The sequence below is a fragment of the Colletotrichum chrysophilum genome (assembly GCF_026319265.1).
Source record: "Colletotrichum chrysophilum strain AFK26 chromosome Unknown scaffold_2, whole genome shotgun sequence".
Classification (NCBI taxonomy): domain Eukaryota; kingdom Fungi; phylum Ascomycota; class Sordariomycetes; order Glomerellales; family Glomerellaceae; genus Colletotrichum; species Colletotrichum chrysophilum.
The window spans coordinates 1,057,184-1,081,197 of NW_026517289.1; the positions used below are offsets into that span (position 1 = coordinate 1,057,184).

At 53.0% G+C, this 24,014-nt stretch overlaps 9 protein-coding genes across 9 annotated transcripts; 5 read left to right on the plus strand and 4 right to left on the minus strand.

The window, feature by feature from the left end:
• Window positions 1-667: 667 nt before the first annotated feature.
• Window positions 668-1,747, plus strand: COL26b_000641 (uncharacterized protein; the record flags this gene model as incomplete). Its single annotated transcript, XM_053173606.1, has 5 exons — window positions 668-704; window positions 767-820; window positions 939-1,033; window positions 1,094-1,306; window positions 1,361-1,747. The coding sequence occupies 5 exons, from the start codon at window positions 668-670 to the stop codon at window positions 1,745-1,747; spliced, it is 786 nt and encodes a 261-aa protein (XP_053042654.1).
• Window positions 1,748-4,560: 2,813 nt separating this feature from the next.
• Window positions 4,561-4,939, plus strand: COL26b_000642 (uncharacterized protein; the record flags this gene model as incomplete). The annotated part of the gene is made up of 2 exons (XM_053173607.1): window positions 4,561-4,570; window positions 4,653-4,939. 2 exons carry the CDS (start codon window positions 4,561-4,563, stop codon window positions 4,937-4,939), a joined length of 297 nt encoding a protein of 98 aa, XP_053042655.1.
• Window positions 4,940-6,253: 1,314 nt separating this feature from the next.
• On the minus strand, window positions 6,254-6,815 carry COL26b_000643 (uncharacterized protein; the record flags this gene model as incomplete). The annotated part of the gene is made up of 3 exons (XM_053173608.1): window positions 6,254-6,294; window positions 6,339-6,431; window positions 6,515-6,815. 3 exons carry the CDS (start codon window positions 6,813-6,815, stop codon window positions 6,254-6,256), a joined length of 435 nt encoding a protein of 144 aa, XP_053042656.1.
• Window positions 6,816-10,506: 3,691 nt separating this feature from the next.
• Window positions 10,507-10,818, plus strand: COL26b_000644 (uncharacterized protein; the record flags this gene model as incomplete). The annotated part of the gene is made up of 2 exons (XM_053173609.1): window positions 10,507-10,688; window positions 10,749-10,818. The coding sequence occupies 2 exons, from the start codon at window positions 10,507-10,509 to the stop codon at window positions 10,816-10,818; spliced, it is 252 nt and encodes an 83-aa protein (XP_053042657.1).
• An 824-nt stretch (window positions 10,819-11,642) lies between these two features.
• COL26b_000645 (uncharacterized protein) lies at window positions 11,643-12,310 on the minus strand (the record flags this gene model as incomplete). Its single annotated transcript, XM_053173610.1, has 3 exons — window positions 11,643-11,837; window positions 11,929-12,131; window positions 12,214-12,310. The coding sequence occupies 3 exons, from the start codon at window positions 12,308-12,310 to the stop codon at window positions 11,643-11,645; spliced, it is 495 nt and encodes a 164-aa protein (XP_053042658.1).
• Window positions 12,311-13,018: 708 nt separating this feature from the next.
• Window positions 13,019-13,746, minus strand: COL26b_000646 (uncharacterized protein; the record flags this gene model as incomplete). The annotated part of the gene is made up of 2 exons (XM_053173611.1): window positions 13,019-13,486; window positions 13,552-13,746. 2 exons carry the CDS (start codon window positions 13,744-13,746, stop codon window positions 13,019-13,021), a joined length of 663 nt encoding a protein of 220 aa, XP_053042659.1.
• Window positions 13,747-14,872: 1,126 nt separating this feature from the next.
• On the plus strand, window positions 14,873-15,574 carry COL26b_000647 (uncharacterized protein; the record flags this gene model as incomplete). The annotated part of the gene is made up of 2 exons (XM_053173612.1): window positions 14,873-15,378; window positions 15,403-15,574. The coding sequence occupies 2 exons, from the start codon at window positions 14,873-14,875 to the stop codon at window positions 15,572-15,574; spliced, it is 678 nt and encodes a 225-aa protein (XP_053042660.1).
• Window positions 15,575-16,148: 574 nt separating this feature from the next.
• COL26b_000648 (putative NRPS-like protein biosynthetic cluster) lies at window positions 16,149-19,926 on the minus strand (the record flags this gene model as incomplete). The annotated part of the gene is made up of 5 exons (XM_053173613.1): window positions 16,149-17,642; window positions 17,710-18,547; window positions 18,628-18,717; window positions 18,784-19,575; window positions 19,637-19,926. 5 exons carry the CDS (start codon window positions 19,924-19,926, stop codon window positions 16,149-16,151), a joined length of 3,504 nt encoding a protein of 1,167 aa, XP_053042661.1.
• A 1,698-nt stretch (window positions 19,927-21,624) lies between these two features.
• Window positions 21,625-22,305, plus strand: COL26b_000649 (uncharacterized protein; the record flags this gene model as incomplete). The annotated part of the gene is made up of 1 exon (XM_053173614.1): window positions 21,625-22,305. The coding sequence occupies one exon, from the start codon at window positions 21,625-21,627 to the stop codon at window positions 22,303-22,305; it is 681 nt and encodes a 226-aa protein (XP_053042662.1).
• Between the last annotated feature and the right edge of the window lie 1,709 nt (window positions 22,306-24,014).

Consider the following 24,014-nt stretch of genomic DNA (forward strand, 5'->3'; position numbering starts at 1 on the left):
CCGGAAGGCGAGGGAGGGAGGGGAGAGGATCGCTGGATCGCAATTTGGTGTCTGCGGTTGCGCCTGCTGGGTCTGAAGAGGGTACAGAAAATGCAGAATTGGGCCGCTTCAATGCTCTCCACGTGTGCTTGGCCTATTAGATTGGAATGCGATGGCCTCGTGTGCGGCAGTCCGATTGGGTGCGACGTGTGGTGCTCGAGACTGGAGGGTGAAAGTCGGGAATGGTCCCTCGATATTTTTTTTTTCCTTTGGAGGCTGCCCTGCCATTTTTTTGGCAGCAGGATGCGTTGTCGTTCCCGCAGTGCCAGGGGTGCCCCGCTGTATCCCTGCACTGCAGCTTTTCAGTGTGCACGTACCAGGTCTCTTACTTATGTAAGCGTTGCGTCGTCTGCTTGTTGCCTCAGGCTCTAGAGGCAGTTGCTTGGACCAATCCAAGGCATCCACTCAGCCTTCCCACTGGAGCTTCCCGGTACGTTGCCTCGTCTGCTCTAGGCAAGCTGCTGCAAACGCGTCGATATCCCAAGAGCTTCGTCAGAGCTCAACCACCAACGTCGAACCGCCATTTCGTCCACCTTCACCCCACCACCGACCTGCCACAGCTCACCACCGTCGAGCACGATCTTACTGAACGCAATTCGACCTACGTTGACCTAGAAACACCGCCAAGATGTCGGGTGCGTACTGGGACGGCCACCGCTACCCCGGTGACCTCAGCCCTTCGGTCGTCAATCACAGCTAACGAGGCTTCTTACCCCAGGTGGCTCAGCTTACGACCGACACATCACAATCTTCTCCGAGCAGGGAAGATTGTACCAAGTCGGTATGTATTCGTCCTCCGCCCGCAGCCCGATCGATTGCCCCTCCCTGCGGTGATGCCATCGAGCGGGGCCTCCAACCACGGCCTCGAACCGCCCAACTGACAAGACGATTGCGAACAGAATATGCCTTCAAGGCCATCACAGCTGCCAACATCATGTCGATAGGTGTTAGGGGCAAGGACTGCGCCGTTGTCCTGTCTCAGAAGAAGGTTCCTGTACGTTGAGACCGTCAGCGGGGGTGCAGCTGTCGGGCGAGGGACTGACCCAATGAACAGGATAAGCTCATCGACCCCGCCTCCGTCTCCCACATCTTCCAGATCTCCCCATCCGTCGGCTGCGTGATGACCGGTTCTATTGCCGATGCCCGTGCCTTCTCCCAGCGTGCCCAGGGTGAGGCGGCCGAGTTCCGCTACAAGTACGGCTACGAGATGCCCGCCGATGCTCTCGCCAAGAGACTGGCCAACATCAGCCAGGTCTACACACAAAGAGTAAGGACGGCTGAAAAGCAAATGGCAGGAGTGTGGAACTGACAAGTGATAAAGGCCTACATGCGCCCGTACGGCGTTGCGACGACACTGATCTCATTGGACTCGGAGTTTGGACCTCAGCTGTTCAAGTGCGATCCTGCCGGATACTACATTGGCTACAAGGGCACCGCCGCCGGCCCCAAGCAGCAGGAGGCCCTCAACCACCTTGAGAAGAAGCTGCGCAACAAGGACCACGCCCCCGGTGACTGGAGGGAGGTTACTGAGCTTGCCATTACGACGCTCAGCACCGTCCTCAGCATGGACTTCAAGAAGGGCGAGATCGAGATCGGTATTGTGGGAGGCCCCCGTGCAGACGGCCAGGAGGGAACCGACCCCGGTTTCCGTACGCTGACCGAGGACGAGATCGATGAGCGGTTACAAGCGATCGCGGAGAAGGACTAAGGTGGAAGAGACGAGACCCGGCTAGTGGAAGCTGGATAGGGTCGGTGCGTCCGATGAAGAAGTCCGCTGGCGACGTCGATTCCGCCAACAGACCAGATCGCGCCTGGCCGCCGCGGGATGTGTAGACGAGAGTCGAGCTGGTAGTCTCACGAAGCCAGACCCCCCGCACACGATTGTACTACTAGCCAGCCTACAATTTGATATAGATCAAGACATGCAAAAGACGTTGCCATGATCAATCCAATGAGATTCAAGCATTGTCCGGCCGATTAGCCCTATGCGGCCTGGCTGAATGCTGAGGGACGGCAGGTATGAGAAGAAGCACGTCTGTGGCTTTACAGAAGGCAGCGGAGAGATGAGTTGACGGTTGGTGTCTCGGATGCCGAATGTTAGGGAGATTCGAGACAGCAGACACGGGGCTGTTTCCGTGGGTTGAAGGCATTCACATCGGTAGGCATCTTTTGGGAGCTCCCCCGGATCACGGGCGCAGAGTTTCGCCGAGTAAGTGAGACGACTGGTGAGACGTTTTTCCACAGGGCGACGACTGGCATTACGGTCGTGGTATCTTGGAGCAAGAAAAGCAAGCAACGGGCAGCGGGCATGTGGAGTTCAAGCCACCGCGGCCACAGGAAGGCTGAACTGACACGGCTCTCACGGCGAGTCCTGACACGCGAACATTTGAGGGCGGCCTTACTGTGAATAGCTAAGGTCCCTATCCTCGCTGTCGGCCCCCACTGTTGGGGACTAGGGTTTGACCATCGCGGTGCTAGGTTCGTGCATTGCACTTCAAACACGAGCCCACGGGTGTGGGAGCGAATGAAGCACGGGAATGGCGTCCAAGACATGAGCTGGATGGGTCAGCCCTTCGAGACGCTCCGTCCAGTCTGCTTCACAGCAATCGAATCCCCACCGGGAGAAATTCTCGAGTCTGCCTTCTGCTAGGACGCAACGGGACAGAGCCCATGCAGCCGGCGTCTTGCGGCTACTTATTGCTAGGGAATGGGTGGTTGTCGTTGAGGATTTGGACAGTGCATGGAGAGAAAGTGGTAAGGACAAGGGAGCGAGCGAGCGAGATAGGCATGGCTCGCTCGGTCCAATGCAGGTGGCAGTTTTTAACGGATGGAGCGGCGGTGCGTTCAGCTGGAATAAAACGTGCCAAACGTGGGCAGACGTCTAGGATAACGGTGCTCATTGGCCACAGGCGCGGTGAAGCCACAGCACCTGTAGCCCGAGGGCCTGCCAGAGCCTGGAAGAGCCTGCCAGAGCCCTGTCACTGTCTCCAGCCCGTTTCCCGATCCGGCCGCCAAGAGTGGTGTGGAGTCAGCTGAAGATCCACCGACCTTACCTTATTCTTCATCCCTGCTGCCAGCCCTAGGGAAAACGACGTGGACATTTCACACTGCGAGACCACCGACCTACGAAGAATACCGTGGGACCGTCACCGCGGGCTCGCACTCTGGCCTGGGCGGACTGCCTGCTTGGGCCAGACCGACCTCAGACCGACCGGCCAGCCGAACTTTGCCTATCAGAGACTTCTTCTTCTCCTTCTGCTGTCTGCGTCATCCCATCTTTTCTCCCCCGGTCCCTGGTCCAATGTCCACACCCAGGACCATACCCATCACGGCTAGCAGGGCAAAATACCTTACAGTAGTCCACCTTTGGGTCGGTCTTCTGTGTCTCTGAGATGGTTCACAGTTCTGCTCTATGCCCACCATCGCGAACGAGCGTTGCCTTACCACACGCACTCGACTACTCAACGAACGACTCACAACCCACACCCTCGTTCTCGGGCTGGGTCTCACATCCCGCGCAGCCTCAAGGGCATCTGTCGAGCGACTGAGGTCCAATCCGGGCCTTCTCAACCCCTTGGCTTGATGTGGCCCTGACCCCTACAGCACATCAATCAATATGACAGCCCTGCAGGCGACAGCCGGCAGCCCCCAAGCAGCCCAGACCATCGAAGCCCTGCAGGCATCGAGCACGCGAGTTGCATCATCATCGCCAGGCCTCCCGAAGAGAAGAACGGTCAACCCCAGTCAACCACATAATTAGCATCCCACAGCAAAATGTGTGTCTCTCTTACCTACGACACCCACCACCACCGCCCACCTACCTCCTCCTCGCGCCGGGAACCAGGGGCGGCCACGCGCGCCACCAGCTCGGCTGGGGTCAGTCTAGCTTTGAGCTCACAACGCCATCCCAACTGCCAGGTCCCCGTCGCCGCCCTTCTTTTTTCTCCGATTCGTCGGCCGGGACTATCAGCGAACCGGGGGCCAAGGTGTCTTCAGACGAAGGACATGAACCACGATTGGCCAAGCATGTCGAATGAGCTCATGCATGCCCTATGGGGCTCCTCCGCCGTTCGGGACTTTCACTCCCCCCAAAGACAGAGAAGGCTACTGCTGCTGCTGCCGTTGCGGGCTGCCAGCTATCATACCCTACCCTACCCTATTCCCTGGTAGGCCGGGCAAAAGCTTGAGATTGCGGTTTCGTGACGGAGCATGCCTGCCTTGGGTCTCGTTGACTCTCATCTTCCAATCTGCAATTTTCGTGATTCATTCTTCCTCTTCCTTCCCTTCCTTTCTTGTTTGTCTTCCGTGGGAGGCCGTCGAGAATGTACAAAAGCCGAGCGGCGTGGCGTTTGATCCGTCTTGAATGACACGGCGTCAAGCAGCAACTTCATCTACAACAGTCTCTCGTTCACCTCACCGGCGCCTTTCTCTTACGACCCTTCTATTATACCGGATCACTTTGACTCTTCTCAAACTACTTTTAATCACTAAAACCTACGATTGCTCGCGCAATTCGCTGCTATGGACGGGTGTAAGTCCACCATCAAAGACGTTTGGAGGCCCGCCTCCTTGCGCCGGACGATTCCATTACTGTATCTCTGACCTGCTCCCAGTCAACGAATACCGGACTATACGAGTCGCCGAGGTCCTCTCCGACTTTCGGACTCTCCAGTACTACATCGCTGCGGCGCCTACGGATCCTCCCAATATGGAGGACTATTACACCGAGGGGTGGGCAGCTTTGCGCCAGTGCTCTCTTGACGGGCAGCACGTCCTCAACTGCGCCGCCGACACCAGTGTTCCGCAGGCAAGCGGCGGGCCGCTTGAGCAGGAGAAGGCGGAGTTGAAGCAGTTAGTCGCTGGTGCCCATCGATCGCGACATGCGCGCCTCAAGTACTGACCCTGGGACTCCACAGATGCCTCCTTGACTCGTTCGCCAGACGGCACGAATGCCAAAAGATCTACCTCCGCCAGGCTGCTGCGCAGCGGTGGGTGAACAACCGGGACGGCATCCTCCAAGGCGGCAGACCGACCAACAGGAACCAGTCACACCTTCGGGCATGCGACCAGCAGCTGAGAGTTGTACGTGATGTTGTTTGCTTTCCACCTTGCCCGCTGTTTCTGGGGAGATTGATATCACGGGGGACGGTTGTTACCAGTCCCAGGCGAGGAATGTGAAACTAACACGGACTGGTTTATACAGGAACTCTCTGCGATTACCGATGAAACCATATACAACGAGCTGCAGATGTCGGACCGCACGATGGGCCGCTGGACGGCTGAGGACCCTAGCCTTCGGAGCGTGCAGCGCTGGCTTCGCGCGCGACGACCGTAAGGCATGCATATCGCGGATGTCAACTAAACCCCACGTGTTGTTGCGAAAATGATGAAGATGGATGTTTGATGAGGTCATGAGACGCCTTCCTCTCTAGCTGGCATCCGGGGGTTTCTAATTTTGTATAAACGGCGCATGGAGGATACCAAACATAATACACGGGAAGAGCGATAATGGGTTTCCTTGGTCCTATCTCAAAAGAATTTCATCTCTTTTTCCATTTCATCAAGATATCACTAGACATTCTCTTCAAGACAACGCGACTGGTATTGCGCTTGCGGCACGAAAGGGGTCTAGGGCAGTACCGCGGAACCCCAGAGACATTGCGGGCGAGACACGTGCAGGAGAAGAATTGGCAGAATATTTAGAAGAGAATCAATTTAAGACACACGCATTTTGCCAGGCGCAAAAAAGACAATCAAGACATTTAGCGGATGTTTCGCTCCCCGTTTCGGGTTCCAAATCTTCAGTATCAAACATTCATTTTTGGATCTATACAAGCTCGGCATTGTTTGGCATGATGCGCGGCCCCCAAAATCCACCAGAGACCTGCCCGACATTCCGCAGCGCAGATGCCCGAGACACGAGGCACGCGGCAACGATCCTCAAGGAGAGACACGTGCGTACGTGCATCTGGGGTGCCGGGGTCCCGCAGGTGCGGGCCATCCTCTGTTTCCCTCACACCCTCTGGGGCCTGAAGACCAACAGCACGACGCTTGACCAAACCAGGACCAGCGCACCAAGCGAACACGATATCTGGGGATGGTGAAATCTGTCACTATCTCTACCTGGTCTTACTGTGGACACACAACGCTATCCCGGAAAGGGAGAGTACCATTCCTAGCATTGTATCTGTGGTGCGGATAAAAAAGACTTGTTTCAGCATTGTGCGCAACCAATCCACACGCGCTGGAGACGAACTGCCTTTTGGGTGTGGGTAGGAAGGAGCGAACGAACGACTCACCTCGACTGATGACTTTCTTCTCAACCCACCACTCGCCAATCACGGTGAAGAGGAAGGCTAGGGTGTTGACGATGGGGACGGTCAAGCTCAATTCTAGTGTTTTCCTCGCGCGTCAGCATTTTCACACACTCTTTCTCTTTCGGAAGGAGACGAAGAGGCAGGTGAAGAACACTTACCAGCCTGTCCGATGAGCAGGAAGAACCACACGCTGCCGGTGATGTTGATGAGCAGCGGGGCGGCGTAGCGCGGGTTGCGCAGCAGGTCGAGGACGCCGAAGAAGGCGCCGTAGAGGCGGCTGCGGAGCCAGCTGGCCTTCACGGCGTCGCTCTCGAGGATCGGGTGCGGCGCGGGGTGGTGGTCCTTGGCGGCGCGGCGGATGAAGGGGGTGGTGAAGCCCCACGCGAGGCCGACGAGGAGGAACCCCGCGACGTAGTTGATGGCCGCGGGCTGTTGTTGGTCGGGGTCTGGTGATGTCATGGTTCTTTGAGTTTCTGCTTTTGCTTCCTTCTTGCTTTCAGGGGGGGTTGCTGGGGGAGGTTCAGCTTAGCCAGCCCAGTAGAGTCCAGCCTTATGACCGGGGGTTTGGGGGAGTGGTAGGGTTGCACGAGCTGAAGAGCTGTGGGTGAGGCTGCCTCGGGAAGGGTTTGTGAGAATTGATGAGTGAGTTTTCCTTTCAAGTCCGAGGTCCCGGGATGGTGTTCGTGATGGAGTGAAGTCGGAAGCGCGGATGAGATGGTGTGGAGGCTTTGCGCGCGACGGGGGCCCGGTGGAGGCGGAGGGTCCCCGCCGTGCGGTACAGTTCGACAGCCCCACTGGCCGCGTGGCTGTGTTGAGGCTTGTGGTCCCTGACAGGCGCAGCGGGGGGTCTGATTGGCTGTGGGATCCGCTCCGCGACGGTAGCCGAGCGGATGGGCTTTTTTTTTTCACCGATGGTGATGCCGTCATCTTTAGCGCGGGGGCAGGTTATCAAACTATTGAACGGTTTTTTTTTTCTGGCCCTATCGCGGATCACCTGAAGCTTGCGTTTGGTTTCTTTCCGAAATGGGGTGAAGAGGCCTCTCGCTATCAATCTTTTCAATGATATCCGCATACTACTGATCAAACGACTTTTGCCAGCTCGCGTGACGGACACCGGCGGGTTAATGTCGACTGCATTAGCGAGACGACAAGCGTGGGTTTGAAGCACGAGCTGGATGCGCGCACGTGTGGCTTGCATGATAAGTCATCGCAAATCGACCAATAGCAGAACAGCATGGGCACGAGACGAAACAGGCGCCGCTTGCGAGTGATGGCGTCTCGCGGCTGACGGGGCCCGTGAGAATTAAAGTCCGCCTCTATGTGTTTGTGTCTAGCATGATATCACCAGACGCCGGTGGGAGTCACCAAGCGGTGACATGACAAGCACACCATCACGGCAGAACTCTGCATTGCTTTTCCGGTCTGGACTCTCACGCTTCTTGGCGCAAGTTCACAGCACAACATATGTCCACTGATGGACGGGCTGCTTGGCTTTACAGGGCCTTGGATTGTGCGGCTGCGGCTGGTGGCACCTCATCTCAGATCATTTGGCGGTCTCCAATGACTAACCGGCTCGCAACAGATCGTACGACATTGGAGCTGCATCATGACATGGGCGAACGGCTACCTACGATTAGGTCCTCCGACCCGGCGGTGAGGTTGCAGTGTCGTTCGGAGGTTGATGTGAGTCTCGTATCGACCCTCGATACATATTGCTACGCACACCGGCAGCAGAGTGATTGGTGCTGAAGCAACCCGAACCCATGTCGTCCGTCGACCAGGCTGGCTGGCCGAAGACGCTAGTGCATCTCTATACCGCGTCGAAAACCAATTGGGTGGGGATGGGAAAGGACCGGGCAGAAGATCTAAAGAAGTGTTGGTCCGAAGGAGGATGGGAAGTGTTGTCGGTCGACATGATGGCAAGAGAGGGGATGGGCTTCTCAATATCTACCCTTCCCGCCCTCCCCCATCCCGCATCTCAGCCTCCCCTGATGATCCTTTCCCAAAGCAACTTTCACATTCTCCCTATTCCCAGAGCGTGCTCTAGACAGCCGCAACAAATGTCTGTGCCCCGTTACCCCAGACGCTGGCCTGTCGTTGACATCATGACTTCCTTTGAGGTCTACGATGAATCATCAGTCGCTGCGAGCTAGTGGGGCCGCCAAACCCACGACCGGCATGAGCCGCATCGACGACATGTCCGTCTCCCGGGCCGCCCGCCGTCACAGCAGCACAACATGGGATTGTTGCGAAACTCAATGCACCGCGCGTAAGCATGTTGCATCTGCGTAGCCCCCGGCACCATTCACCGTCCTTGTCATCGTTGTCCAGCTCGTTGTGCAATTCTACCCCGCAATACTCATCATGTCATTGCCGTATGATTTGGGCATGGCGGCTGTCCCAGGGATCGCCCGTGCGTCACACTCTCTTTCAGATTCCCATCAGAGATTTCGATCTGAGACTGGATTTAGCCATGTCGCGGGCCGCGGGGCTGATGGCGTTTGATGATTGATGGTTTGTGCTTGCAGGTCAGCTGGCTGGTGCAGGGGCAAGTCGTCCCATGTTGTTGGACTTCTCTACACATATCGTGAATAGGTTTTGTCGGTATTGTGTTTGCCATTGAGGGCAATGGCACAACGTGGGCATTGCACAATTCTCCGATCAATCAAGTGGTATCGAATCCTCGAGTTGTTCAATTAGCATCTGCTGCGTTGTGGTTTCCCATGGAATTAGAGCCTATCGAGCTAGTCCTTCACCCAGGAGCTTTTGCTCCAGGCACCCTACGTGAAGCATGAACTTTTCCTTTCTTATTCCGCAGATCACAGCCAACAATGACGGCCACAAATCGACGCAATCGCATACCTTTTCAAAACACAGACAGCAACATGAGCCAAAGTCCGCCCAGACGCCTCGCGCCCTGTCCATTCTCAAAGCTAGATCTTCTAGCCCCCCCTCCCGGAAACAGCATCTGGCATATCGGCTCGATCCAATGCATCAGTAGCACCGCATCGCGTTTCCAGTCCGCACAAGCCTTCCCTTTCCCATCGTACCACGGATGGCTAATTGGTCCCGGAGCCTTGTCTCCTGCCCCTCCTCGTCCTCCTTCGCCGACCTCATCGGTCGATCGATCGGGATATGCCACGGACGGTTGGCGCGAGTCCGAAGTCCCCTTGGACCAGCCTAGCGCGCGTGTGCACTCCCGTTACCGTGACAGGAACCGCATCCTAAGAGATTGTAGGGCTGGCCAAGCGGTGTCCCTAACTGAGACTTCCCACCACCTTAACCATCAAGCACGCCGACAGCTCGGGTCGCCGTAGCTTTCTCAAAAAGCTTTCGCCTAATCGGCCCCTAAACCCCACATCTCGTTCGTTCTCCTTGCGCCGGTCCTTGCCCCTTGCGGAGAGCTGCCTGCCAGGCACGCTTGCGCCGTCACCCAACGCTTTGAGTCTCCCATATGGCGACCCCGCGTAGCTTTTGCAGGAATAAGAAACGATTCATGAGCCATTGGAAGTAGGAAGGCGGGCGAAGTACGCACCGACTTTTCCCATCATCTCGATCTGGAAGACGAAAAGCTCGGGGCGTTGGCTGTACCTGCGTGACACGTCATGACTTCACAAAGGACATCCTGGGAGACAGCCGATCATCGAGAAAGATGCCAAAGAGAAGCGGTATCATGAATTCTTGGCAGTATTCCTTCCCCCGCTCGGGCGTTGGCCCGGTAGCTGCGGCTGGATGCCGGCCGGCCCACGCTCTCCAGCCCGTTTGTGACGAGCATCTCATGCGAGAGACGCAGGTTAGACGCGGCGTTTAGAGTCAATGATGCCATCATTACATCGAATTCCTCCTCCCAGCCCTTTCCCCATGTGCTGTTACTAGCTGTAATGTGAGCTTGCTGAGGGGTTGGTGGCTTTGGCTCTGACACAGCTGAGCTGAGCTTTGTCTTTCCAGAAGCACATCACCCAAGCTCCGTATGTCAACACGTTGGGATAGCCGTCAGCGAAGTTGTATAAGAAGGGATCATTCCTGCAACCCCATCTACAGTCTTCTTCTCATCATCACACAACAAACAACTTCAGCATTCACAACCATCAAGCTTCACAGCCCAACAAACACTTTTTAAACTTTCAATCAACACCACCAAACTACCAACATGCCTACCGAAGCTCAGATCGCCGGCGGCCACAAGGCCAACATCAACAACCCCAACACCTCCGAGGAGAGCAAGAAGAACTCCAAGGCCGTCCTCGAGAACGAGTTCAACGGTGGTGACGTCCCCAAGTCTGGCGACAACGAGGACAAGAACCCTGGCAACGTTGCTGGTGGTCTCAAGGCGTAAGTCCTTTCCCACCTCCTACCGTGTCCGAGAGCATTTGCTGATTATTACCCCAACAGCACCCTCAAGAACCCCAACGTCTCTGACGAGGCTAAGCAGTCCGCCAAGGAGCGTCTTGACAACATGTAAAGCGAGCGACTTCAATGGTTTTTCATTCCAATAGTTGGAGCAGGGGCAGGAGTTATATGGACGAGTTATGTCACTGTATCTTAGCCACTATTCATTGCTTGGCGCATGCAAGCACTCAATGAGAACACTGTTAAACTCAATGAACGTTTCAACCATACACAAAATGGTGGCGGTATGGAGCGAGTGATCAATACGCCGGCTGTATCACCGTCGCTATTATATTCATAAGCAGCTGTTTAATTTTAAATCGTGATCTTATATAACAACATCTTCCCCACGTAGCCATCCGCATGGCGTATTGGACTTGGAATCCACAAGGGAATAATTGCAGTCCTCGAGTCTCAAATAACAATGCTGCACCCCAATTTGGTATCAGTTGTGCATACGAGAGGAAGCGAAGCCTTGGTTGTCCTCTTACGATTTGCGACGATTGGCTGATTCAGTGACAGTCGTCCTTGGGAGATGTATGCAAGGCCTTGATGTGTGTGCCATACTTCATTGCGTTTGAAGACATCACTCAAATAACAGGTGATATATCAATCCTTACCACATTCTCTGTTGTACATGTCGATACCACCGCATATTACAACGATTGCGCTTTTCAAGTGTTCACCAAGTCCCCACGCACTATGCCTATCAAACCAATTTCTGGACGGAACCAAACGACCGAACAGTGTCCACCACGCATTCCTCGAAGCTCCTGTACTTTATTCCTAGAACATCGATGCTTCTTTGGTTGTTCACCTTGTACACCTTGTCCGGCAGTTCTGCGTCTCTGTTGTCAGTCCTTGAAGTTCTTTGACGTTCCATAACAGCAAGAGAAACTAACCGCCACCCTTGGTGCACTTAGAAGGGAGTGCAGACTTGTACTCCGGGAAGTTCTTGCGGATGATGTCGATGATCTGGCGGTTGGAACAGTAGCCGCCGGTGATGAAGAAGCGCTGGTTTGCTGCCTGTTCCTTCTCCACGGCCATGACGTGAGCGAAAGCTACGTCGCGAACGTCTGCGAAAATGGGGTTCTGCGTGCCAAGTCGTTCCGGTCAGCTTCATATTCGTGAACGCTGACAGCTTTTGCTGTCGGATGGCTTGAAGAGGGACAAGTTTACTTACCGTTGTAGGAGCAATCTCTTTCTTCGCGGAACCAAGGATGAAGCTTCTGATAAACTGATTCGAGGTGTTGAGCGCGTCAAACGAAGCCAGCTCCTGCACGGCCGGGCCAAACACGAGCGGAGGGTTGATGGTCGATAGGGTGAAGCCTGGAGACTCGTTCTCTACAAAACTCCAGACGGCCTTCTCAGCGAAGGTCTTGCTTGCTGTTGCGGTACCAGAAAAATGTTAGTCGAGTTTGGAAAAGCGTTGGTTGCTAGAGGTGGACTGATCCCGTACTAGAATAACCGAACCCCGGGTTCTCTAAGGCTTCCTCGAGCGTGATGGGGTTCCAGTCCTTCTCCTTGTAGGTGTGGTCGGGCCACAAGCCCTTGGAGATATCCATCATGAACCAAAAGACGACATGATAACCACTCGCTTCACGGATAGAGCGCCGTTCTTGATCGCACGAAGTATACCCGTCGTCACGTCGATGGCTGGGTTCGAGTGGCGATGAAGCCACTTCCACCAGTAGGCAGGACTCTGGTCATCTTGGCTGCAATGAAAGACTGGATGGACTGAATTGCTAGTGAAGAGATGGAGAGTTATCGTTCATTTCAGGGATTACGAGGGCCAACGACAATGCATTTGAAACTTTCATAGTTCTGTAGGGCTATCGATAAGCTTGATACCGATGTGTGGATTTAAGCTTAACCTAGCTCCGAATCTCCTCATCATGCTGAACGCATATTTGGCATGTACCCACCTTTTACTTGGGAAAGGGAAGCAACGTCAAATGATAAAGAGAGAAATCATCTCTATAATGTTATTTCTGAAAGGTAGTATCGACGGGTATTGAAGTGCATCGCTATATATCCCATTGCATAGGCATGCCATAATTCATCATACGGATGACTATCCCTCAAAATAGCTTCAGTTCGGCTGTAAGCAAGCGCACTTTCCGCAATCGTTGATTCTAGTACTTCAAGAGGACTACGACCGGAACAGAGTGCGCTCTTGTGTATGTAATTCCTGACCTCTCCGGCCTTCTCTTCCTTATAGAATCTGTTTGATATCGGTCAGTACCTGCCGCAATGCTTGATAGTGATTTCACTTACGACAAAATGTCGTTTGTTAAGTTGATGAACTTCCCCATCTCTGGCGCCGCCGGCATGAAGCGCGATATGTCAGGACACATGTCTCTGTAGAAGCAGAAGTACGTGTAAACTTCAGGCAGACCCTCTTTGTCCCGGAAATAGTACGGCCAGCTGGGAGCCTCCATCGACGGGACAATGGCCTGGTAGTCTCGGCGAATCTCGATGGCGTTGGAGTTGACAAAAGCCAGCGCGGAGAGCACGATCAGATTAGCGACAACGGGATCATAGTAGTCGGTCGTGGACCTCAGGACGTCGGCAAAGCACTCTAGGACGCTGCAGGGTTGTAGATCCCCCCGTGAGAATCGTGACTGAAAGTTTGCCAAGTTTGGGCCCAGCTCGGCGTTGAGGTCATCAATGATGAACCCAAGCCAGGTGAAAAGGCCAATGTGAACCTGGATATCGAAAGGATGAAGGGGATACATCTCCTGTGCAGAACGTTAGCTTGAACAGGTTCCTCAGTTGTATAAATGCAACTTGGGGATCAACATACCGCAGCTACAGCCAGGCCGGCCTCGAATCTCATTCTCGAACCATCGTCCGAATTGACATGCACGCCTGCCTCACGACCTCTTGAGATAATGGCCTCTCGGAGGGCGTCTTTACTCGATTTCGCAGGTTGGGTGTAATTGATGCATTTGAGAAACGTCGGGATCAGACATGATAGACGGTGCCGGAGCCCCTCCATGGCGGGCGTCACTGTCAATGATTCAGTCATGTCAACGTCTGTCACTTCAATAGTGCATGTTAACTCTCACCAACAGGAACTCGAGCGGAAATCGCTGTCTTTAATCTCCATAGATCTCCACAACGAAGACCAGGCCGTGTAGGCAGCCACAAAGGCCGTACTGTGAGACTGAGCTGAGATGCTATTCCGAGCTGTCCGCAAGGTGTCGAAACTATATGCGGCCCGCGGACGTAACCTGAAGGCGCAATTAAGTAAAGTTTCTGCGTCACCGTTCAAGAAATAGGCGGTGAGTGAACGAGTCATGAAAATATTGAGCATGGGAATTCGGTGTCGTTTTTGGCCACTTTCCTTAAGCTGCATCTCGTGACACCGCAACGCCCCTAAGGTGTACTTGAGAGAACAGGGAGAGCTTCGACTGTTGCTGTTGATGTTGCGGAAGTCTGATCTTACATACTTTGTACCGGAGACCCCGAAGGATCCTGTGTTCAATCTTTTCCTCCAATCAATGAACCGTATCAACTTTCTCACCTCAGAATCCGCTCACCCCTTGTATAAAAGGCTTTGATAGGCCAGCTTTGGGAAGTAGTTCTGTTAGTAACAGTTTGACCAATCCATCCCCGGTGGATAGGGGGGAGCGGATTCTGACCTCGATAAGTTGATACGATATACTGTTTTGAGTTTCTGAACACAGCACTACAGGAGTCCGAGGCATGTCGTCCCAGTGCCACGGATGAATAATACCCGACCAAAGTCTCCAGGGAGCTACGTATGATTCAGTTCTAACAGCTGCATCTATGGAGTAGTCTAGGGTGTGTCGGCACTTGAAGCCGCGGTGGAGAACACTAAACTCTAAATATATGAATACAAGATACGTCGAAGATACGAATCGTTGGACCCTTGATTTGGCGGAACATCCAGAGGGTAGCTTACAAGCGGTGGCAGGGTTCCATTTGAAAGCGATGGGCGATTTTCGATATATTAAGCAACCTTTGACGATGAAGCCACTGCATCTGAGACCAGTCCGTCACGCTTCAGTCCTTCTGTCCAAATTGTCAGTCTCTTTCAAAGCAGACCCTGTCACGCATACCATACTCCTTTCTCTTTCAGGACAAACAAACTCGTCAACATGTCGACCACAACTATCACTGCTACTCAGCAGATGGACCGCAGCAGATTCAACTTTCAGCATCGATGGTTCGACAGGACGATCGAGCACTGGGAACAGCGCACCAGCTCTCTCCGTGGGAAAAAGCTGAGAGTTTTGGAAGTTGGGTCCTTCGAGGGCGGTTCCGCTACGTGGATTCTCGACAACCTCATGGATCATCCGGAGTCGACATTTACCGCCGTCGATACCTTCGGTGGAAGCATGGAGTTCCAGAATGACACATACAAAGAGTTCGATGCTTACGACATCCCCTCTTTGGAGAAGCGCTTCCGATCCAACGTCGGGAAATGCCGTCATGTCGACAAGCTTACCGTCATCAAGCGGTCCAGCCTAGACGCCCTCCCAACACTCAAGCACCAAGGTGCTCGTTTTGACTTCATCTACATCGACGGATCTCACGTCGCTCTTGATGTCTTGCACGACGCCGTCCTCGCCTGGGGCATGCTCGAGGTTGGAGGCACCATTGTGTTCGACGACTATACCTTGAACAGGTACAACGAGGAAAGCTACAACCCGCCTGCTGCAGTCGATTCTCTCATTCGATGCGCAGCCTTCGAAGCGCAGGCCACTCAAGCAGGGTCGCAGATGTGGGTCAACAAGGTGCCCCAGCTATTCCCGCCCACGCTTAACCCCGAGAGGGAGTTGATTGTCGAGGACGACTGAGCGTCAGCTGAAGAGAGTTTCGGATAGAATCGTGGTAGAGCATAGACAGCCATTTGCTTCAATATCATAAATGTAACTGTCACGATGGAAGGGAAGACGGTCCCTCGTTGGTGGGGCTCAGGTCATAGAAACCAATCAAAATGAAAGGACGCATTCGCATCATGCTGCGTAGAGCTGAATAGAAAAGATTACATCACAATCCAAGTACCCACGATCATCTCCGTCGAGTCTTAGGTCCTCCTCCTTTACAACCATTAATGAACAAACCACCCGCTTCCAGGGGACAAACCCCGGAATTCAACATGTGATACCTTCCAGCAGCGTGGACCCTTGACGAGTCCGTGTTGCGTGCTCCAGATGTTTCCTCTTGTGTGTGGTCGGGACTTCGTACCTCAAAGACCTGAATCGAGTACCGGCCGGCAAGGCTTTTCTGGATTGATTCACTTGAGAGGGACATGAACAACTTCGCAAGTTTGGCTCAAATGATTCTTGCAAGGACCCACAAATATGGATAATTGAAAACTAAAACTTCAAGTGGATAGTATCGTGTACATGGGTGATGACTCCCGACAATTCACTCAAGACCGAGTGCGTTGTGAATGAGGAGCCCCTGGTTCTCCTCAGCCGACAACCATTGAGCCATTGCCTCTATCTCCCCGGCGAAAGAGGCCATACCGTCTCCAGAACTCCACTCGAGCCCGGCCCCCCTGAGATGCAAGAACACGGTGGTCACAGCACTTTCGTCTGCTGCTCCACAGCCACGACTACTGGAGCCTGCAGAGACCACGAGTCCGACTCGTGGCTTTTGCACCGACTTCAACATGTCCATATTTTCGAAGTGGGAGAGCCTAGCATCCTCCGTGGAAGACCGTGACTGGGGTGCGCTCTCACCGAGTCCAGGGGCCCAGTTGAACATAAGTGAGCCATGAATCAGAGGCAGAAGCGGCCAGGGCCTGTTCTCGGCGTTAGGGTCTTCGAGCTTGTCCATGATAGCCCGCCAAGGTGCGGACGCGTGTCTGGTTTGAAGCTCCTGCTCTCGCTGCATTCTACGCAGGAATTCGGAAACTGTCTCCCGCTCGCTGCCACATCTCGGCATCTCCACCACGTTGCATACTATTTGCACTGTAGGGCCTGCCACGTCGCCGGCCTCCCACTGCAGAGACCTATCGTGCTCCTCTCCGCGGCGTGGCATGTCGGTGTACGTGACGGACTGCGGCAGAAAGGGGTTGTAGTGTAATCTCGCGGCTTCGACGCTAGAGAATACGGCCACCCTCGATTTGCGCCCTGTTGCGGCTTCCGTCGTCGTGTAGCCACTCCGACTCGCGCTTGCTAAGGCCAATGCGGCTTTGACAATGGTGGATGTAGATACTGTCGTGGAGTCCGTGGGGTCTACTTTCAGGGCTGGCATTGAGAAGCTGTGCTGCAGTTGATGGCTTTCTCCATAATGATCATCTAGTGAGACTTGCATCCAGAAGGTCGGACTTGGCCACAATGCCCCAGCATCGACATGGTTTGGCAGAGAGGCAAGACGATCGACATGCCAATTTACAGCCGCCATAGCCCTCGGAGAGGTGCGCAAAGCGTGACATAAGTCCAAATAGGGCTTGTAGTCCTTGTACTCTCGTAGCTGTGCTTGGATACTGGCGGCAGTCAAACCGCCTGAAGCAGCCATAGCGACGGCTCGGTCGAGGTCGTCGTGGAATAACTGTCCTGCAGATTGATCACTGATAGAGTGGTTTGCGGATGTCACCATCGCCGCAGTGCCGGTCTCTTCTACGTCGAAGAGCATGACTCGATAAAGCGGCCCGGGGAACGTGTTCTGTTGCGGTGCTGGGAATCGATGAGCCTCAGCAGTATTGCCGAGTGCGATCTCCTCAAGATCTCTCAAGCAGCGTACGGCACCGCCGTCTTGTATGGCCAAGTCGAAATACTTTGCCGACGGGCGCATGATGACGTGGAACGCTTCCTTTGTCTTGGGATTGACACCGCGCCAGTCTGCATCCCAGACCATGAACGAGCACATGATGGGTTGATTGAGCAACGCCGCTTCTACGGCAGTGCGAAGTTGCTAAGCAGAAAAATGTTCTATTAGTGTCTTGAGATGTAGATATGAGAAATGAATAGTGATGAAATACCTTTTTAGTTGTCTTCTGCTTGGTACTGATAGCCATGTTGAAATTGATGGTATCGTAGAAACCGCACTGAGCCTGCACAGCATTCGAGTCATACGCAGGGCAGACGTTCTCAACATCTTCCCACCCGAAGCCGCATGGCGAGATAGATTCCAGAACCCTATCCTTGATGAATTCGTAAAGTGTCGGATCGGGGGCGATATCCACCAATTCTTCTATTGAAAGAGGTTCTCGTGTTGCAATCCTGTCATTGGCGGCTGCCATCCTTCTTTGCTGTGTGGCAAGATGCCCCACATTTGTGTCCTTGATCGTTGACGTTGTTTTATGGTCGGCTGACAGGCTGCGCAGAAGTTCAATCTGCTCCGCAACAGTCGATGCTTGAGCCATGGCTGCTAATGGAAGAGCTATACCTGTTTGCTTTCTGATTTTGTCGCGGACACGCATCATGGTGATGCTGTCAATGTGCTGCCCAAGAGGCATGTTGATATCCAGCTGAGACGTATTGCCCAGCCCGAGGGCCGTCGTCCAAATGGCTTTGACTTGCTCTTCGTCATGCTGTTTGAGCCCGGACAATGTGCTGGCTGCCCCGGAAGTAGCCTGCCTGTCAAGATGGGCTGCTAGAGCCTGCTTCAGCTTGAACTTCTGGATCTTACCCGAAGTCGTTCTGGGAAAGTCTGCCAGGTCGAGATCCTTGATATTGATAACCAGATCCGGGACATGCATCGTGGTCATACTCTGGAGCACGGTTTTTCGAACTGCCTTTTCGACCGCAGTAGCTTGTTGATCACCTTTGATCACCACAGCGGGAACCTCTCCGGCGATGGTGTCCCTGATGCCGACACTGAAGAGCGCATCGTGTTAGCACTTTCTGCGACAACCAAGTAGGACTGAAGTAGAGATGCGCAGAAGTCAATAACTTACACTTGTGGATTAAGAGGGCGAAAGGTAGGGTTCTTCATAAGAACAGCCTCAATAGCGGCGGGCGAAATGTTTTCACCGCCGCGGATAATCCTGCAAAGCATCGGTCAGTTAACGCAAGATATCCGAGACGTTGAACGTCCATAGAGCCGCACATACATATCCTTGTAACGTCCGGTGATGAAGAGATCCCCGTTCTCGTCCATTCTTCCCATGTCTCCGGTCTGAAACCACACTCTGCCTGTCTCTTCCTCAGTGTAAAATGCCTTCTGTTCTTCATGCTGGATGTATCCCCATCTTCCTTCACGGTATATCATAGGACCATATCCGTGGATCTCTCCTGTGACGTTGCGTGGAACAATACGGCCCGTGGCAGGATCTACGATTTTGATACCATGGCCCATCGGCGGCTTTCCCACAGACATCTCTTCCGATCCAAAGAAATAAATGTCGGGACCTGCGCCAGAAATATACACACTGCCGGTGCTGGTGAGCGCGCCTTCGGTGCAACCATAAGCGTTTTCGACAACTTTAGCCCCGAGAACTTTGGTTGTCGCGAGCACTTCCTGCCTGGTCAAAATCGTTCCGCCAAAGGTGACGCTGATAAGTGATCCAAGCGGGGGCTGATCCTTTTCCATAGCTGCAACCAAAGCATGGATCAGAGTCGGAACCAACAGCGTGTGCGTGATCTGTTCTTGGCGAAAGGTAGATAGCAATGCTTCCGGGGTCGAGAACGCCGGGCCGGGGAAGACCAGGGCCGCACCGCGGCCGTGTGCAGTTTGAATACAGGACCAGCCGTTTCCATGGTTATTCGGGAGAATACTGCATACTCTCGAGCCGATTTGTGGGAGAATATGAGACGGTGAAAGTAGGAGTCGGCTATTCGTGTAAGTGTTCAAGACCGTGTGGTGGCAGAATAAGCCCTTGGGCCTGCTTGTTGAACCGCTTGTGCTACTCAAAAAATCAGCACCGCCAAGGTTTTGAGACGACTGTCAGTTTTGGGTTAACATACAAGAGAACGATGCCGGCCTGGGCATGATCCTTGCCTTCAAGGCCAAGAATTGGGTTGGAGTGGCACAAATCACTTCTGCCATTGCCATCGATAGACAACATCAAATCATCAAGGCGAAGCCAGCCTTCTCTCATTTTGGACCCCGAAGCCAATATCTTGACAACGTGGGGTCCAAAAATGTTGTTGTCAATACCCAGCTCATCAATATCTCTGGCCCCATCTGAGTTGGCAGCGTAGATAAACCTCAGGCCATGATCATCGGGGGCAAGACTCAAAGCTGTTCTGAGCATGTGAGCTGCTTCATCGCGATTTTTGAGTGACAGTGGATTCAAGGGGGTCAAGGTGCAGCCTGTTGCAACAGATGCCCAAGCCGCAAGTACAAAGTCCGCACCATTCTGGAGAAATGTTACCACCGGGGTTCCCGGGCCGAGTTCTTCCAGTAGATCAGCATCTGCGACTATGGACCTTTTGGCCACCACAAGCTTGTGGATAGCTTGAGCAAGAGTTTGAAAAGTCCAGCGAAGATACGACTGAGATTCATTCTCGGGACTTGTGTCTCCAGAGGCAGAAGGGCCAAGACTAGAAAAGCCAAACAGATCATGCGGCTGATGAGAACACACCAAGGCCAACTCGTTTGGGTGGCTTTTTATAGCCATAAGCAAGCCATCCCAGGCGTCAGGAACTCCTGAAAGATCGAGAGGCGGACCATCGGCTACGCTGAGATCAAGTGATGCTGACACTGGGGCAACCATGTTTGGTTTACTGATGTTCGGAGGTTATGCAAGTTGTTTTGAAAGTTTGAAGAATGAATTTACTGAGAGAGTGACAGATGCTCACACACATGTTGTAAAACGTCAAGTTTATGGCACAAGTGGCATCGGTTACACCGGCGACACCGGTGGCACCCGTATGTTGAGAGTTCCTAGGATTTGTCCTCGACCCGTACGAGTCTTTCACTCACCGCTCTATTAATATCAGCAGGACATGGAATTATTTGAATGGTTAGTTGATTGGCCATGAGCGCATACGAATAAATTGATTCTCGTTCACTGAGTCCTGACTCGACACTCTTCTGTCCCCAGTTCGTGATCCCGAACCCGCAGTTGCCGGGGAGGCAAGTCCCACACAGTAGAAACTTAAAATCGGTAATTTTAACATTGAATGTTATCAAAAGAACCCCTACTTCGACCCTGGATTACGGCAGTGAAAGATGGATGCGGTTACGACAATCCACATGGCCTGACATAGATCTCGGTCTAGCGTCATGGAGAGCGCCCATGCCTTCCATCATGTCTGCCCCATTACCTACTGTAATGCGTTAGCGAGATCACCGAAGTATTTCCAAAAGTGTATCATTAAAATGGCGCCAAATGTCCTAGTGCCAATATTTCTCGTTGACTCCCTGCATACGCCAGAATACCGTCACGACTTGACAGAATGAGAATCCGCTGACCACCTGCATACTGTGTGTGCATTGGTCCAATTGTTACTAACAGAACTACTTCCCCGAAGTCCACCAACCAAAGCCTTGCTGACAAGGATTCAGCGGATTCTCATTCTTACAAGTTACGACGGTAAGTGTCTTCCTAGCCCCTTGCAGCAGCTCGTAAGAGATGTTAAATCGGGCGATTTCTTTCATGGAATGCTTTGGTTATCGGGATCTGGCAGTTGCGCTTGCTCATTTTCAAGCCCATCTTACAATCTGCGCGCACGTTTTTCACCTAGCAAGACCTCAAAAAGAGGCCTTGCTCCCTTCCTCACAACCCCATCTGTTTTGGTTCCCTTTAACATCCCCAATTCTAGTCTCATCAATATCGAAAAAAATGACGTTTTTGACATCTTCAACGGCACATTTCTCATCTTTGGTATTCACTAGCCGACTGTTCTATGTTGCCATCGTATCATACTTCCTCATTGCCATCGTGAGGTCATGGAGTCGCTTATGGCATCTACCTGGCCCATTCCCATGTTCTTTCTCGTACTGGCCGATGTTCAGAATCCGCTGTCATGGCTCCCGCGCGTATTCTGAATACGCCAGGCTCACGGCACAGTATGGCAAGCTCGTTCGTATAGGTCCTAACGATGTGATCACGTCCGATCCGGAGCTTATTAGGCGCATGTCAGCAGCGAAGTCCACTTATGAGCGCAGCAGCTGGTACAAGGCGACTCGGCTAGACCCATACCACGATATGATGGGTAGCGTGCTTGACAAGTCTGCTCATCACTCATTGAGGACGAAACTTTCTCCAGGTTACGTGGGAAAGGACATTCCAGGACTAGAGGCCAGTATTGACTCGGGAATCGCGGAACTGGTCGATTTGATCCGCCTTAAGTACACGTCGAGGTCAAAGGCTGCCAACATTCCTGAAACAGGCGAAAAGGACCAGGTCTCTAAGCCCTCGGATTCAGAGTCTGTCGATTTCGGCCGCCTTGCAGACTACTACGCCATGGATGCGCGGTCGAGGATGTCGTTTGGTCGGCCTATCGGACTTCTGCAGAAAGACACGGATGTCTTTGGCCTTATCAGAACGTCGAATATCGCTATAGATGTGCTGCAATTCTTCACGGACATTCCCGCGCTTCAGATGATCTTCACGTCGGATCTCGTGCTGAGACTCTTGGGCCCAAAGCCGACGGATTCGAGTGGTTTCGGAAAGATTATGGGGTAAGTCAACTGGTTATCTGTGAACTAGATGGTTGAAGTCCAAGGCGCAACCCTGCGGCTTGGGAGATCATTATCATGTTAACCGGTGTCGCCTACAGACTTGCCCAGCAGCACGTTGTGAAACGCTTCGCTCCGGATGCAAAGGACGAGCCCGACCTACTTGTAAGCCAATCTAATAAAACATCGGATTTCATTGTAGATCGTTTACAAATTGAATAGGGATCTTTCATTCGCCGTGGGCTTGACCAACGCTCCGCGCAGTCTGAAATCATGTTTCCAATGGTCGCTGGTTCCGATACAGCCGCAAAGGCCATCAAGTGGACAATGCAGTATCTACTGAGCAATCCTTCCACTTTCAAAAGGCTTGAAGAGGAAGTTATGACAGCGATTTCAAACGGAAGAATCTCTGACCCCATCACCAACACCGAGGCTCTGAAACTCCCTTTTCTTCAGGTAAACCCAGGCCGCACATGACGAGCTGATATTTGCGATCAAGTTCCTGGGCTTCGCGCTAACAATGATCTTTTTAGGCAGTCATTTACGAGTCCCTCCGTGTTCACCCACCATTCACTGGCTTGCTCATGAAACAGGTCGGGTCTGAAGGTGATGTGCACGAGGGTACATTTTTGCCTCCAGGTACAAGAGTTGCACACGACACGTGGTCAGTGACGCACGATACACAGCTATTCGGAGAGGACGCCCACATATTTCGACCCCAGAGATGGCTCGAAGCCGATGCGGTCACGGTTAAAGAATGGAAAAAACGAACCGAGCTGGTTTTTGGTGCTGGCAGGTGGCAGTGTGCGGGCAAGGCGGTGGCCATGATAGAGCTGAACAAGATCTTTGTCACTGTGAGTCTTTTTAATCATTCTGGAAAACAACTCGACATATAGCGCCCTGACATTACCAACCCTAGCTTATCCGTAACTTCGAGTTTCTGCCGACGAGTGCTTCTATGTCGGTTGTTATCAAAGTTCGCGAGACGGAGTCGACATGATGGGAAAGAGCATCTAACTTCAGATATATGACATGGGGCGGCAAGGTTTGACGGGATCAATTACCTGCAAGAGTTTCTGGTCAATCCTCGAAGCAAAGAGAGTACATAAGGCGGCTGGGAGTTTCACTCCCGAGCCTTTACTTAGCCCGTCAGAAATCTTTCTTTTCTCATTACCGATATCAACTTCTTTGACGACGGGCGGACTGCAGCTAGCCCTCAATCATCAATGATCCCAGGCTCGATCAGACTTTCAGCAGCATAAGGTCCACGTGTGAGTGGGCACGTAACTTATTGACTAATTATTGTTCCATATAAAAATTTCTGGTAAGATGCACTTTGGCCCGTTCCCCCATGACATGTGATGTGCTCTTCAAAACTTGAAACCTTGAGCTTTGACGACCAATAGAAGGTAGCTAGATACATGGAAGATCGCAAGAGCTTTTAGGCTACGTAACTTCTGTTATCTCATCAGCTTTTCGTCAACTTTCAACCGTATATCCGTTGGTCCGAATGGCACCTAGGCAGAATGGCTGCACCAACAGCCACCAATTTGTTCCACTTTATTGCAGACACGACAACTCCTTTCGTTGTTGGGACCAACAGCGACGAACAAGCGAATTCCCCCCTGTCACTTATCAGCCAAGAAGAGGGGTAGGCCTCCGTTGTCCGACATAAATATAAATAGGCTGCGTTCCTCGCCTGGTTACACAATATTC